This window comes from Eleutherodactylus coqui, chromosome 4, assembly GCF_035609145.1.
Source record: "Eleutherodactylus coqui strain aEleCoq1 chromosome 4, aEleCoq1.hap1, whole genome shotgun sequence".
Classification (NCBI taxonomy): Eukaryota; Metazoa; Chordata; class Amphibia; order Anura; family Eleutherodactylidae; genus Eleutherodactylus; species Eleutherodactylus coqui.
In genome coordinates, this window is record NC_089840.1 from 218558221 (window position 1) to 218572520 (window position 14300).

General features: G+C 45.1%; 1 protein-coding gene across 1 annotated transcript in view; it reads right to left on the reverse strand.

The window, feature by feature from the left end:
• The window catches only part of PTEN (phosphatase and tensin homolog), a 65654-nt gene that overhangs the window by 30464 nt on the left and 20890 nt on the right, over positions 1 to 14300 (reverse strand). The window contains exon 2 of the mRNA XM_066600765.1: positions 2308 to 2392. Coding sequence (XP_066456862.1) covers positions 2308 to 2392 — 85 coding nt within the window. The remainder of the gene's footprint in view (positions 1 to 2307; positions 2393 to 14300) is intronic.

Sequence of the window (14300 nt, forward strand, 5' to 3'; positions counted from 1 at the left end):
TCCGTCATGTGACAACCCCTTTAAAACTATGTACCGCAGATCCCTCCATAGGAATACATGGCGTAAGTTTGTGCTGCCGATTTGTCTGCTACAAAACGACACCATGTGTGATTCAAGCCAAATAAGGCCTAATGCACACGGACGGATTTCCACCGCGTAAAACGCGGCGGAAATCCGGGGCGTTTCACTGTAGCTACTAGGACTTCCGTAGCATGTCCTATTTGCTGCGGGAATACGCATGGACGGCTTCCACTGCAGTCAAGGGAAGCCGCCCATCACGCTATACTTCCGCTGTAGCGCAGCGAAAGTATAGAGTGAATACGCGCCCTGCCCACCACGTCATGTGACACTGCTGGCTGGTCATGTGCTTACTGTCGCGGTGGATCCAGAGGTAAGTATGGGGTCTTTGGGGGTGCCGTGACGGCCGTGTGCATAAGGCCTATGCCAAATAAGATAATTGTGTATTTTTGGAGATTAAAACGAATGAATACTGACCTGCAGGCGAGGCGATATTAGTACGACTTGTAGGAGATCAGAGGTATAAGAACCACCAGAAATCATTCCTACGTGAAGCCGAACCAGGGAGATGCCACAACCTACATGCAGCTGCTGTATCTAGTAAACCCTTTCTAATCCCAGTTCTGACCAAAAGAGGATGGACCGCTAAGGCTAACTTCACACGGGCGAGTGTGATATCAGGCCGTGAATCACCGCCAGATATCGCGCTCGCCACCATACAATCTCCCTGCGGATGTGAGGCATTTTTTATATCAAAACCGCCTCGCATCATTCCGGGGAATAAACGATCCGTTGTCAGCCGCGGCAGAGAAATGCGGAGCGTCTCCAATTGTTTCCAGTTAGGAGACCTCGCATCTCACTCGCATGCGGTGCAATGCTGCCACCAGCCCAATTGAAAGCAATGAGAGATAAGATGCAAGAGCATGCCCAAAAGATAGGACATGCCGCGATTTGTTTCCTGCACTGTGGGGGGAAACCCCACTCATGTATGACCCTATTCAAGAGAATGGGGTTTCTATACACGTGAGTTTGGTGCATCTCCCAACTCCCAAATCTTGCCTGTGTGAAGCCGGCCTAAAAGTGCGTGTAGACGGAACGTTTATCGTTCTAATAAGCGAAAGTGAACGATAATCGTTCAGTCTAAACGCGAGCCGACGACTAGTATAATTGTTCGGTATAGCCAGCGCTCGTTCAGTCACTTACAGCGAATGTGAAAGACTGAACGATTCTCGTTTGGACGAGCCAACGATGTGTCTACCTGTCTATACAGCTTGCACGGGAGCCAACGAGCCGGCGGGGACGTCACTCACTTGTTCAAACGAGAATCGTCTAAAAGGACCCCAACAGCACCAATTAAATGCTTTGAGCAATGAAAGCTGTTATTGGGGGGGGGGGGGGAAGAATACAATGGGTGCAGATAAGGCCACATCTTCTACGGAACAAGTCTGATGCATAGGGGCCAGCAACTGCTGCATAAACCCTCGCAAGGTTTAGTAAGATCAACATGCAACGTTCCCATACTGTGCAGTCTGCAGCGGAGCCCAGGCAAGCAGAGCTCCACTCCCTCCTCCTCCAGGCCCCCTCTATTTTTGGTTGGAGGCCGAGTGCCAAGTTTCCCTTCCAGATTTTGACGAGCCTTCAAGAGCTTATGAAACTCCTTGCACAATAATTTTTTCTTCATATCTTTGTCTCGTTCCTGTTTTAGTGTCACTTTAACTGAAGGCAACAAACTAGATTTTGAGCGCACAACACACGCATCTAACTGCTGCTATAAAAGTAAAAAAAAAAATATATAAGAGATTCCAGTTTGCAAACACTAGGCTGAACAACCCGGATATATAAAGCTTTCATGAAACAAGTTTCCAGTCCGCTGCCGTATAACACGACCACAGATTTACAATAGTGACCTCCTGCCTCAAAACGAGACCTAATTTGATTCTAAAACAGAACAAAAGGCGTACAGGAACCACCAGTCTAATGACGTGCTTTACCATGGATGGCATTTTGGTGCCTTTGTGTAGCTATACATCCTGTTAGAAAATGAAGGAAGCCGTTTAGACAATGCAATCTGGGTCACATCTAGTTCACTTGCAGCCATTTGGATGGCCAGGAGAAAAATCACACTCGTACCGAGACTGAAAACAAGTGCATGAAACGTGGTCACTCCGGGCCGACGGCAGATTGGCAAGTGGCAGCGGAGAGAGGAAGCCGTCAAATCGCGTGCAGTTCAGAAATAAAATCCCGTACATTCTCAAAAACATCAGAAAAACAATGGATTTTAGCACTTACCTTACAACATCGTCTATATTGTTTCTGTATACACCTTCAAGTCTTTCTGCCGGAAACCCCATGGCAATTATGTTAGGATAAATATCTGAGAATCACAGATTAAGGAAAGCAAACAGCAATGCATTGTGGATATCGACGGCGCCCAATTTATTAGACCCCAAGTTAAGGGGGCTGGCAGAGTTTGTTTTTTTCTTACACTAAAGAGTTGGCAACTTCTCCCCAGTGAAGCAGTAGAGGGGCTCTGGTAAAGACCATGCTGGCCAAAAGGTGGTAGAACCGCTGCAGCTCATCAGGGGCCGCGGAGTCCCATTCCAAACACCTGGCATCATGGAGCCCAGCATGTTGACAGATGCCAGGAGAACAGGAGGTAACACTGCAGCTTCCAACTGGCTATGGCAGCACTGACGGTGGGATCTTTGCCCCACAGCAGAGCGGTTCCTGTGAGTACCAATTCTGCACATCCAGCCATTTAAAAAAAACAAAAAACTTTATACTCACAACCCCTTTAAGGTGCAGGTTGGTTGAGTCACATTAGGGTTTGTTCACATGTACGCTATTAAAAACAAAACCTGTAAGAGTAAATCAAAGAATAGGCTTTTTGATATAACTCAGCCCATATATATGTACTCTTCCAATGGACATCTAACACATGGACACAGCATGATGCGAACGGAGACCTGATAGCAGACTAGACAAAACAATATTAAAAAAGCATAAATCTGAAGTATTTTAGTCAAGAACGCTGGAGCCATCATGTCAATTAAACTAGAGATGGAGATATACTTTCAAAGGTGTTTGATCACTCCGGGAGCCGTCCTGACTTTTTTTAGTGGCCCAAATCATACAAGTATACAAGTTGCATGGATCAATAGAGGGAGAGAAAAAAAAAAAAACCACATTAAAAAGGTAGGTGCCGGAAGCAAGTTCCTGGGTGCAAAATCGTGATCGGCCACTAGAAAGAAAAATGTCACGTAGTTACCTACTGCAGCCATTCAGATTCCAACTCTCCTCATTCCGAAGCCTCTTTTGAAAATAAAAGCAGCAAATACTTTACACTCCTGACATCCCGATTGTCCAACCGACCCTGTAATAGGCCGAAATACAAGGGCGCCAACACACAAGGGGCGCCGTAATTTTTCAGACATATAAAACCGTCCAGTGAACAAAAACAGGAGGAATCAATAAGGTACGAGGGTAAATAAATAGCCCCCGATTATGGTCTAAAGCATTTAGAGTTTACTATGTCTAAAGTGCAACTAAACACTAAAGTTATTCTTTTTTCTTCATTTACAAGTCATGGTCAAAATTTTGATCGATGAGTTCCAAGCGCTGAAACTTGTGTTCGCTAAGGGGCAGAAGCACTCAGCCCAGTGCCAGGCCCCTATATGGTGAGCACTGAATAGACTTCTAGGCGGTCTATGGATCCCATAGGTGCTCAGAGAATAGCTGATCAGGCACACAGCAGGCGAGCCTTTCTAACTCTTCTGTAGCGATCCATGGTCTATGCACAAGGAACCCACCAATCAAAACCTCCGACATTTTACAGTCAATGATTTTTAGTTATGCTTTAAAACCTAACAACGCAATCACTAAAGGACAATAGACCTGAAGCACATGAAACCTGCACGGAAATGATCAACCCTGACCCCTTAAGGTTCGCTCATTTTCCTTTTTTCGTTTTATGTCATTCTTAATGTAAAGACGAGATTAACCCCCCCCCCCCTCAAAAAAAAAAAAAGTCTAAGTTTTCTAAGCAGTAGCCTACAGTACTACAAGATGGCCATTCCGATGAATGGCCGTCCTGTAGTACAAGGGTGACACAAAGTCCAGCAGAATAGGAGGCACTCTTACACAGCTACTCTCCATTCTGGGATCTAGAGAAGTCCCGAGCGGTGGACCTGGCTCGATGGGCGCTTTACCTGCAATACCAACCTGAGCTATTGCAGTGGGATAATAGCTGTGTATTACTGGCACCATAGTAGCTCATCTGCCCCGCAAACTGACTGCCAGGGGTCCCAGGAGGACGGCCCCTGCTGAAATATTGATGGCCTATTCTGAGAATAGCTCAGATATTGTAAAGCTGGACAACCCCTTTAAGTGTTTAGTTTTTTTTAGTTCCTACTGAAATCAACGTGCTGCTGTGCAATATATGGGATTTTCCGAGTCCTCCATAGTAAGACATGCTCTCTAAAACTGAGCTAGTAGTTGAGTGTCCTCATTTGTTAGCAAAGCATTCCCCAATATGGTAAAAAAAAATTTGGTTTATTTATTTTTTTTTTTTTTTTTTATTTATTTATTTTTTTTACACACTTCACCTTTAAGATAGATATTATTTTGTAATTTAAAAAAAATGTGGACATTTACTACCAAATAGTGACCCGTTAAATGTAGACTTTCCCAGTTTACTGGACAAAAACAAAGATAAACAACTTATTGTCTTAAGAAAAAAAAATCATTGGCTGTAAGTTGCCAAATGATCATAAGTAATCACTGCGATCGACTACAACACTGTTACATCTTTTATATACAAGTATACAGATGACCCAACAGCCCTGCCGCATACCACAGTCCTATTTGACCACATCATGTAAGTCATAAATATACATCACAAATACGCTTTAAACAGCAAAAACCTGCGGCTGAAGCATCGCTGTAAACCACTTATGGGGAAACGTTTTCCGTTGTCAATTGCAACAACTCCTTACGAAGACATTCCACAACAATGACCGAGCAGCAAGGAGAAGCCAGCCATTCCAAAAATGTTAATTTATGGCCTTCTTAAATCTTCCTTCCTCAAACTTTTCCTGCTTTTCCAAGATCCTATCTTAGACTACAAGACAGACTTCTGTGCAAGCGAACAAGATCTGCTTGTCTAGGGAGCAGAATGCTGTGCAGAAGCTAAAAAAATCCTTTAATCCAGCATGGAGGGGACTTAATAGGCGGAGATTATATAATAATTTAGACTACTGAAAGGCCGATCAAAACACTGCTCTTGAATACCCAGCGCACGTGTGGGAACTGTCCCGAAACTGTCAGTGTTCTATTTGATTCAATGTCAGATCACTTAGGGGCCACAGCGGTAGGCGACATCTCTTGTTGCAGGGTTAGGAGTCATTCACAACTTCGTTACTCCAGTAGTTTTGCTCCATCATAGATGCAGTACAACAGTAATGGAAGCGTTGCATCCTTGACATGATGATACCCAGGGCTTCTGCCAAACGTTATTGTCTAAAGTGGGGCTTAGTTTTCATCATTTTATCGGACAAACTAGTCCAGTATGTTGCTCTAACTTCTCTGGTGTTGACAGAATTAACAATGTAGATGTGAACACTGCCTTAAAAAGGGGTTATCAGACTTTTCGGGGGGAGGAGGGGGGACAGCATTGGCCTAAAACAAAAAAACTACCTCGCTTGTTTACTCCGGTGATCATACTTCTGTTCTGGGGTGTCCCTGATCTTTGCTGATAAGGAGCCAAGCATGTGATCACAGCAGCCAGGTGTCATTCTCCTGGTATTATCTCAGTGTATAGGCCAGGTGAACGGCAACTGACCATTGCATCCTCTGATTGGCTGCAGCAGTTAGGTGGTAACCGTTCCACAACAAAGACCAGGATGACTGCGGAGCTGCAGTGCTGGATCTTAGGACAGGTTAGCATAGGTAGTTACTATAAGACATGTGCAACCAAAAAAATTGCCCAGAATGTAATTTAAAACACACATATTATGTATGTATGTATGTATGTATGTATGTATGTATGTATGTATGTATGTATGTATGTATGTATGTATGTATGTATGTATGTATGTATGTATACACACACACACACACACACACACACACTATCTATATCGCTATATGTATGTATACACAAAACACCTCTCAGGTCAAAAACCACCGTGAGATTTGTGTTCTCCAAAAATATACAGCGTACATATTATATTTAAAAAAAAAAAAACACACATATACACACTATATTTTTGGAGAACACAAATCTCATGGTGGATCTCGACCTGTGAACAGCGTTTCTAGATTTCCACATTTGTCACGTGTGTTCAGTCTGAACATGCTCTTATTTGCGAAGAGAGGGGGCCAATTTAAGTGTTGTCTGCTGAATGCTAATTGAACTGAACAGTACCGAGCTGTAGACAGGGGTCTCACTACAGAACACTGGGCCCTCATGCCATCCTCAGTCTGCTTGGCCAAAAATATGCGGACCGGTAGTCCGATGGAAGCCATCCTGTAGGGCTCTGGCATTGCTCCTCCTTGCACAAAGATGCAGATTCCAGACTCAATTCTGCCGTGAAAACTTTTCTACAGCCCTGTCCAGCTTTCTTTATGCAACAGCCCAAGTAGTGATAAGTACTTCATGCTCTTCTTGAAGAAGCAGCAAGCCACCTAGTGATGGCACATGCAGCGTTTTTTCTTCGGTCCAAAAGTCGAACATCTGGGCCGAAAGCTGACGGACCCAATCATAGTCAATGGGGTTCGGCCGCGGAGATTCCCCTTTCCTGTTCCCCGAACGGAGCAAGTAAGCAGAATCCCCAACACATGTGAAATCACCCCAAGTGCCTGTGGTCACCATCAGCAAAACCACTCTTTTAGGCCTCATGTCCACGGGGAAAATCAGATCCGCTGCAGATTCTCCATGGAGAATCTGCAGCGGGTCCCTCCTGCCCCGCGGACATGGGCGCTGAAAATAGCAATTTAAAAGCATTTACCTATCCGTAGCGGGCGGGGACGCTCTGCTCTTCCTCACGGCCGGATCTTCATTTTCGGCCGGCGGATGAATTCCTCACGCCGGCGGCACGTCGCCGGCACGTCGTCGACGTGCCGCGCGCATGCGCCGGGCGCATCCGCCGAGCCGAAGCAAGGGAGATGCGGCCGTGAGGAAGAGAAGACCTTCAGCGCCCGCTCCGGGTGAGTAATTCTTTTAAATTCCTATTTTTGGTCTCCCGCGGATCCGGACGGCTTCCATAGGCTTCAATAGAAGCCCGCGGGAGCCGACCCCGCGGGAGACCCGCACGAAAATGGAGCATGGTCCAGATTTTTTCATGCTCCATTTTTTTTTAAATCCCTTTTATTGACGATCCGCGGGTATTTATCTACCCGCGGGTGGTCAATGCATGCCTATGGGGTGCGGATCCGCGCGCGGGAGATCCGCTGCGGATCCTAAATCATATTTTGCCCGTGGACATGAGCCCTTAGGGTTAGTCTTGCTGTTGCTTCTACCTGTTGTCACGTTCATTTGCATCAAAGAAGGGGAAATGGATTCACAAATCGCTTCTGCTTCCTAATTGGACAGATGGATACCCCTGAAGTAACTTGGGGTCATAGTGTGATGCCCAAGTGTTCCTTATGTAGCTCTTTATACAACCCCCTTCTAATTATATGAAGCTGATTTGGCTTTGCCGAAACCCAGTTACATGCATCTTTAAAAGAAGTCATCCCAGCAACAAGTGCAGCTATTTTGGTGATCCCCATTGAAATGATTAGAGCCTACAGAGTATCTTCTAGCAAACTCTGAATAAGCCTAGAAAACACTAAACCGTTTGCCTCCACGGATCAGCAAAAGCTCAGCTGTGTGCTGCAATATGCAGCAAAAGTTAGAAATGTTCATCTATTTGTGTGACTTATTAATAGCTTATTAAAAACCATAGATTAACCAATTCTCTTTTATCTGTGTCCTTGGATATCAGCTCAAAAACAAACGGGAGAAAATTGTATTCGCAAAGTAATTTAGTATCTAATGGCAACAGGACAAAAGCGACTGTGCCTGGATGACATGAGGCGGCAGAGCCTTCAATAAAGCAATGCTGATCTCAAAGTTCAGGAACGTAACCGAAAACTAACAAAAAGTATTCAACTAGGGAAAAATCGGAATGGACTGGAAGCGACTGGATATGGCCAAAAAATATTCACATTTACTGCATGTTCGCTGCACGCATCACATGTTCCCAAAACTGGCGCTAGCGTCAAGCGAAATTCCATCTGCGAGAACCCGATCTACTAAACACGTTAAGAGCGGAAAACACAACATGGGACATTTGTTTTACACTTTGGAAGCTATAGAGAAATATCAAAAGCCAAAAAGGGCATCTGGGCACTGAACCAGTAGTGAACTCTTTCAGGTCTGCAGAGAAAGGAGTTAAAATCCCAGTAAGGAGGGAATAAAGCCATGTCTGTTCTCGGCTCTGGTGCAGACTCTCCGTAGTATCTCCTCTTTCAACAGTGAGCACTTTGTGCTCCGACTGCCACAACCAGTCCAAGGAAAACGCCTTTGGTATTTTCAGCATAGGGGATACATTCATGGTGTCTGCCAAGTTCATTTCTGAAGTGACTGTACTTGAAAACAGCACTGTTATATTCTAAAACTTCAAATCCTGGGGCAGGAAATAATCCTTTTTGGCTTCCATCTCTCCCAGAGATGTTCTTCGTAGAATGCCTGTTTCACTCTCCCAGCGCTGAACAGTGGAGAGCACTTGTGGATCAAACATGTTCGAGGAAAAGGGATTAAGAATTTGCCAGTACGCTGCCTCACAAATGGACCGACTAAGCACAAGTAAAGCGGGCGCTAGCATCCCAGGGCCTGGATTATTTCATCAAATACATAGGCGGTCTAGGAAAGCTTCCCGTTACGTTGTGGAACGAAAGTTATAAAACCGCAAATGTAAACTGCAGATATTCCTGCATATGTACATGTAGATACGTTCCAAGACTTGATCTTCTCCACCATGCTGATGCAAATAGTAACGTCCTACTACCCAGCAAGAATACAATGACCATGGGTTGGCTTGCTCCTACCTAGAGGATGCTATGTGCACCGCTGGCACAGTCTAGTTATTGGAGGACTTCCACGATATAAACGGCTCTTCAGGAAGACACAGGCCGAGTAATAAAAGTGGCGGCTTCACAGATGCGTACCTTCTACCCCCAAGTTGTGCTCTCAGCATCTGTACGCTATCCCTTGGCGAGCACGCATCAATACCCCATGTTTTCAAGGCAGACAACAGATGTGGTGCAAGGTCGAAATATATCGTATTACATATTCACAGCCACAAGTGCCCACAGCTGTCCCCTACTAAACAAAGGTCAGAAAAACAAGGTCCCGTCATATTTTAGTGGGTATTTTCTTGATCATATGGGAATGTGCTATTCAGAAACAAAGTACGAATCAGAGGTTCCCACTTTAGCCTGAACGCTTAGGCCTCCTTCTCACGGGCGACCCTGCATCGCCATGAGAAAAATGGCAGAGATATTGCATCGCTGCACTGTGCAATATCGCTGCGTCTTCTCGTGGCAATATTGCGATTTTGTAGCGCTATAAAAATCACATGCGAGGATTCTCGGGGGGAGGGGGGCTTGAAATAAGCCCTACCTCGAAAATAAGCTGTAACTAAAAGGAAAAAAACAAAAAAAAGAAAAGTATACATCACCTCTGCCGCACCGTCCGGGGCGCCGCCACAGCTTCTCCCCAGGTCCCGGCACTGATCATTTTCTGGCCAGTGCTTGAAGAATGGCTGTGATTGGTTCAATCCCTGTCATTCATCGAGCACTTGCTGTGATTAGCTAAGTGTCAGCCAATCACAGCCAGCGCTTCAAGCAGGCGGGGATCTTTGAATGCCCAGCCAGAAGACAAGATCAGTGCCGGGACCTGGGGAGAAGCTGTGGCCAGGCTGACAGCATGGGACAGGTGATGTGTGTATTTTTTTTCCCGGTAGTTAGGGCTTAGATTATAGCTTTGACGGTAGCATTTGCTACTGTTAAAGTTGCATCACACCGCACGAAGACTGCGAGAGGAAGGCTCCGTAGGGAAACATGGGCTACAAAACCTCACGTGTCGCGGGTATGTCGCCAAAACCGTGAGGTTTTTGTGTCGTTTTGTAGCATGCTACAAAACATCGCATGTGTAAAGGAACCCATAGGAAAGCATGGGCTTCACATACATGCGATTTGTAGCAACGCTGCAATATCGTGCGACTTTGTTGCCTGTGTGAAGGAGACCTTATTGTAAGAGCGTGTAACAAAACGCACTTGACTGTCATTAGGCTGCCTGTCCACGGCTGTGAAGGAATATCACTAGCAATATTCTGCCGCAGGGGAGAAGGCGGGAGCACTGACAGGTCTCTGCAATGAGCCTATTTAATGGATAGGCTCACCATGGAGAACCGCGACAAATCGCAGCATGCGCAGATTTTAATCCCGCAAGTGGAGAATCGCTATGATTCTCTGCTCGTGGACGTCGGGGGGAGGGGCATTTTCCAGTTAGCCTATGGAAAGCGTTCACTGCGTTACCCGCGGCCGGATTATAGCCACAGATAACGCAGTGACATATCGCCTGTGGACAGGCAGCTGCTTTTTTTAAAATTCCAGCTAAATTGTGATATTTAGGGAAAGCATCCAAATCAGAACCAAGTTACTAGCAAAAAACTATTAAGCGCAACCACACCCTCTTAAAAAGGTGCGTGTCAGAACACACTTTGGCGTTTGACCCGGAAGAGCGCTCCGAGTCACGGGAGCGGCAGCACACCAGCCTCTAAAGTGACAGCTCTCTCCCTACACACAAGTAGGCAGAGGCGGGTACGGTGCCCATCCACGTTTAACTTTAAAGCATATACAGGCACAATGTACATACCTGTGCCGAGTTAATGGTGCCCATGGTTCAGGTAGCATGAACCTAACAGGTTCCCTTTAAAGGGATTCGGCCGCCACATTTGTTGTCCTGTCCGAGGATAGAACTAGAGAGATCCTTATTACAGCAATGAGTCAGTTTTCGTCCTTCAGTAGTCAACACAAATTCTCCATTTCTCTACTGCAGCATGAGCCGAGTGCTGGTAGTCTGTTCACTGCTGTGCCCAGGGTCAATACTCGTGAGCTGCTGCTAAATAGCAACTTTCCTTCTATGCACAGTATAGAAAACAGTCAGTTGTAGAAGCAGTCGATAGTTGAGGAATATTAAGAGGTTGTCCTCAGCGATCATCACCGGCCTCTGTAATTGGCGGCAGGTATAAGGGATGTCACAGGCTGACTGCAGCCTGCAAACAATGTCACCAGGGTGACCCGGCGCCGCAGACAGGGGACTTGGAGGAGAAGATCAACTCTTGTATTTTGGCCCCGGGGTAAAGCCATTTTTTAAGAGAAAACTTCTTAGACAACCCCCTAAGGAACATTTATTTGTGGCAGAAATACTAAGGAATTGCCAGAGTAAAAATCTGCAGCATTTCTGCATCAAAAACCGAATTAAAGTGCGCACTGCTACAGGCCCCCAAGTACCAGATAGCACCGACAGCGTGAAGACTTTGTAGGTAAAGGGAACGTTGAATCTTCTGAAAATCGACTGCAAATACACCGCAGAATTGGAGTTAAAATCTGCGCCGATGGTACACACTTGGACTCTGTTTTGGCTGCGGAATTTGCCAAAATTCAGATATTTGAGGCATTTCCGCTAGGCATCGCTAAGGATGGCTTGCACTGCAGGACAGAACCAGACATTTTACGGAAGCTGCTGGATAAAATGGACTAAGCACTATAATGCAGGTCTTAAATCTGCTGACAGATTCCCTATAAGGGTAAATGCCATTTTTCCAGAACTACCGTGGAGTCCAGCACCGACGATCTACAGCAGATCACATTAACAGCCATGATGGAGATTCCAAGAATTTTCCTCCCATGGAATTAACATGCTGCAAATTTTAAAAATCCGTATTACAAGTCTAATTCTACTCGATCTCCAGTCCTTGCCATGTAGAGGGGAGATATCCACACTGTAGCAATTTTGCTGCAGATTCGTAGCATAATTTGCCACAAATGCACCCACGCTAAAAATGCCACGAAGCCTGTAAAGTGGTCCATCTGGAGGAGTCACAGGTTCACTTTGCACTCTAATAGGAGCACTTAAAGTTACCGAGCGCTTGTACTCTAATTTTCGATGCTCCAATTAAAATTAGACAGTGGCGCGCACAACCTTCCCTCCATTCATGTGGAGGCGACGCCTTAATCTACATGGAGTACATTTCTTGCCAACTTATCAAGTGCATGTTAGTGAGGTGCGGGGAGACAAACAGAAGGATGCATGACTGCGGGACCAGAAGAGCTGCAGAAGTGGACAGTCTGAAACGTTAGGGACCATTTAAAAACGACTTGTGCTTATATGACAGACTGCGATATCTAGCAAAAATGCCATTTACTTTAGTTACCAAAAATAATATTTTTGTGCTGACAATTCATTCCATAGTGCTGGCCACTAGGGGGATCTCCCATCTAGTTTTCTGTCTGCTCTCAAATGATTAACAGGAGACGTGCAGGGGGCAAAAGAGAAGCTAGAAGGTACATTATGCCAATTGCAGTCTATGAGAGAACATGCTGCTGTAGCTAATGGCGAGCTATCAGCTCATGTTTACTCACATCTACAATGCTCAGTGCAGCTGCATATTGTCCTATAGAATGAGGTCTGTGTTACAGTTTGGAATCAGGCCCTGAAGTTCTGTTCCCCAGAATACAGAACAGCAGCCAGACTCCTCCCACCAGTCCTGAGAAACTTGAGAAGCAAAAAACAGGCTGCAAATTGGGAATTTGGGGAATTCATCACGTACTTATAATTAAAAAAATATAATTTACTTAAATATACACCAAACAGCAACTTACGTCAATGTAAATTCTAGTCCAATTTTGCAAGGAAAACCGAAAAAAAATATAAGAAAAACAACTAAGAACCTATACCTCTATAAGACACCAACCTAGTTCCTAGGACAACCAAGCCAAATATGATGCAGTTGTGACACGGATCATACAGTATTAATGACAACTCGTCACCAGTAGATCTGCAATATCAAGGAATTCTATATTACTTTTACAAATCTGCAGCACATTAAAAGGTCTGAGAAAATTTAGGATGGATTCCGAAATAAAAGTAGTAGTAGGCAACCTGAAGGCTGACAAGAAATACTTATTGTTCACAAAGCAGCGTCATATTCAGTCACCAGCTCCCTCACAACCCACAGTATTTAGGAGCTCTCAGCTTATAGTTTGAAGTTGGTTAACCCCCTACAGTTTAGGACGAGCTCTGCTCATTCTGCAGGAAAAGGACACTACAGTTTTGGACAAAAAGAGATTATTCTAATTTAGAATCGAAACTACAGCTTTTCATCAGTGCTGAAAAGGAAACCAAAAAAAAGCTTGACAGCAGCACTGAAAAAACGGCAGCAACAGCCATTTGAAGTGGGGTTGGGAACACTCAATTTACACAGTTGTCACTTTTCAGTCAGTGATGCAGAGCAGAGAGGGAGGGGGACCAGCCAGGAGCAGAAAAGCTCTGTGATCTTCCTGTATATCTCCCTATCCAGGGGAAGGGGGTGACATGAATTTCTGATAATGTTATAAATGGAGTCAGAGACAAATATTTGCCCTGTCACATTTGGGAGAGTATTTTTAATGAAAATTTTTTGGAAAGAAATCTTTCCCCCAACACAAGGCTTTAAAATTGAAAAAAATAAATCCTATGCACAATTAATGTCACTGCATCCCTAACAGCCCACACTGTAAAATATTATATTTATCCAGTACAGTAGATTTAAAAAATAAATAAAGCTCCTAGGAGTTGTTTTGCTGCAAAACCCGGCATGCAGTTACATCTCGGGCACATATGTAAATGATAAGAGTTGTGGTGTGATCAGGGTCTTGTCACCGGAGGCCCCAATACTGGTTCCACCTTTGGCCTATAAAGGCTCTCAGGGGCTCCTTGTGTGTAGTGACCTCTTCTTCTGCTTGTGTAGAGCTTATTGACCACTAGACGCCTCTACGACACAGAAGAGATGTCAACCCCGCTACCAGAATATGAGAGGGACGCATTATTGAAATGTGAGAAGCTGGATGGTCATATCGACAAATTACACCCCCACCTTCCACCTGAGCCTTTCTGACCAGAATGTAAGCAGGTGTGGGGACCAGTGGAAACGCAAGGGCGCGCGCAAGGGCACACACACACACACACGACAGGC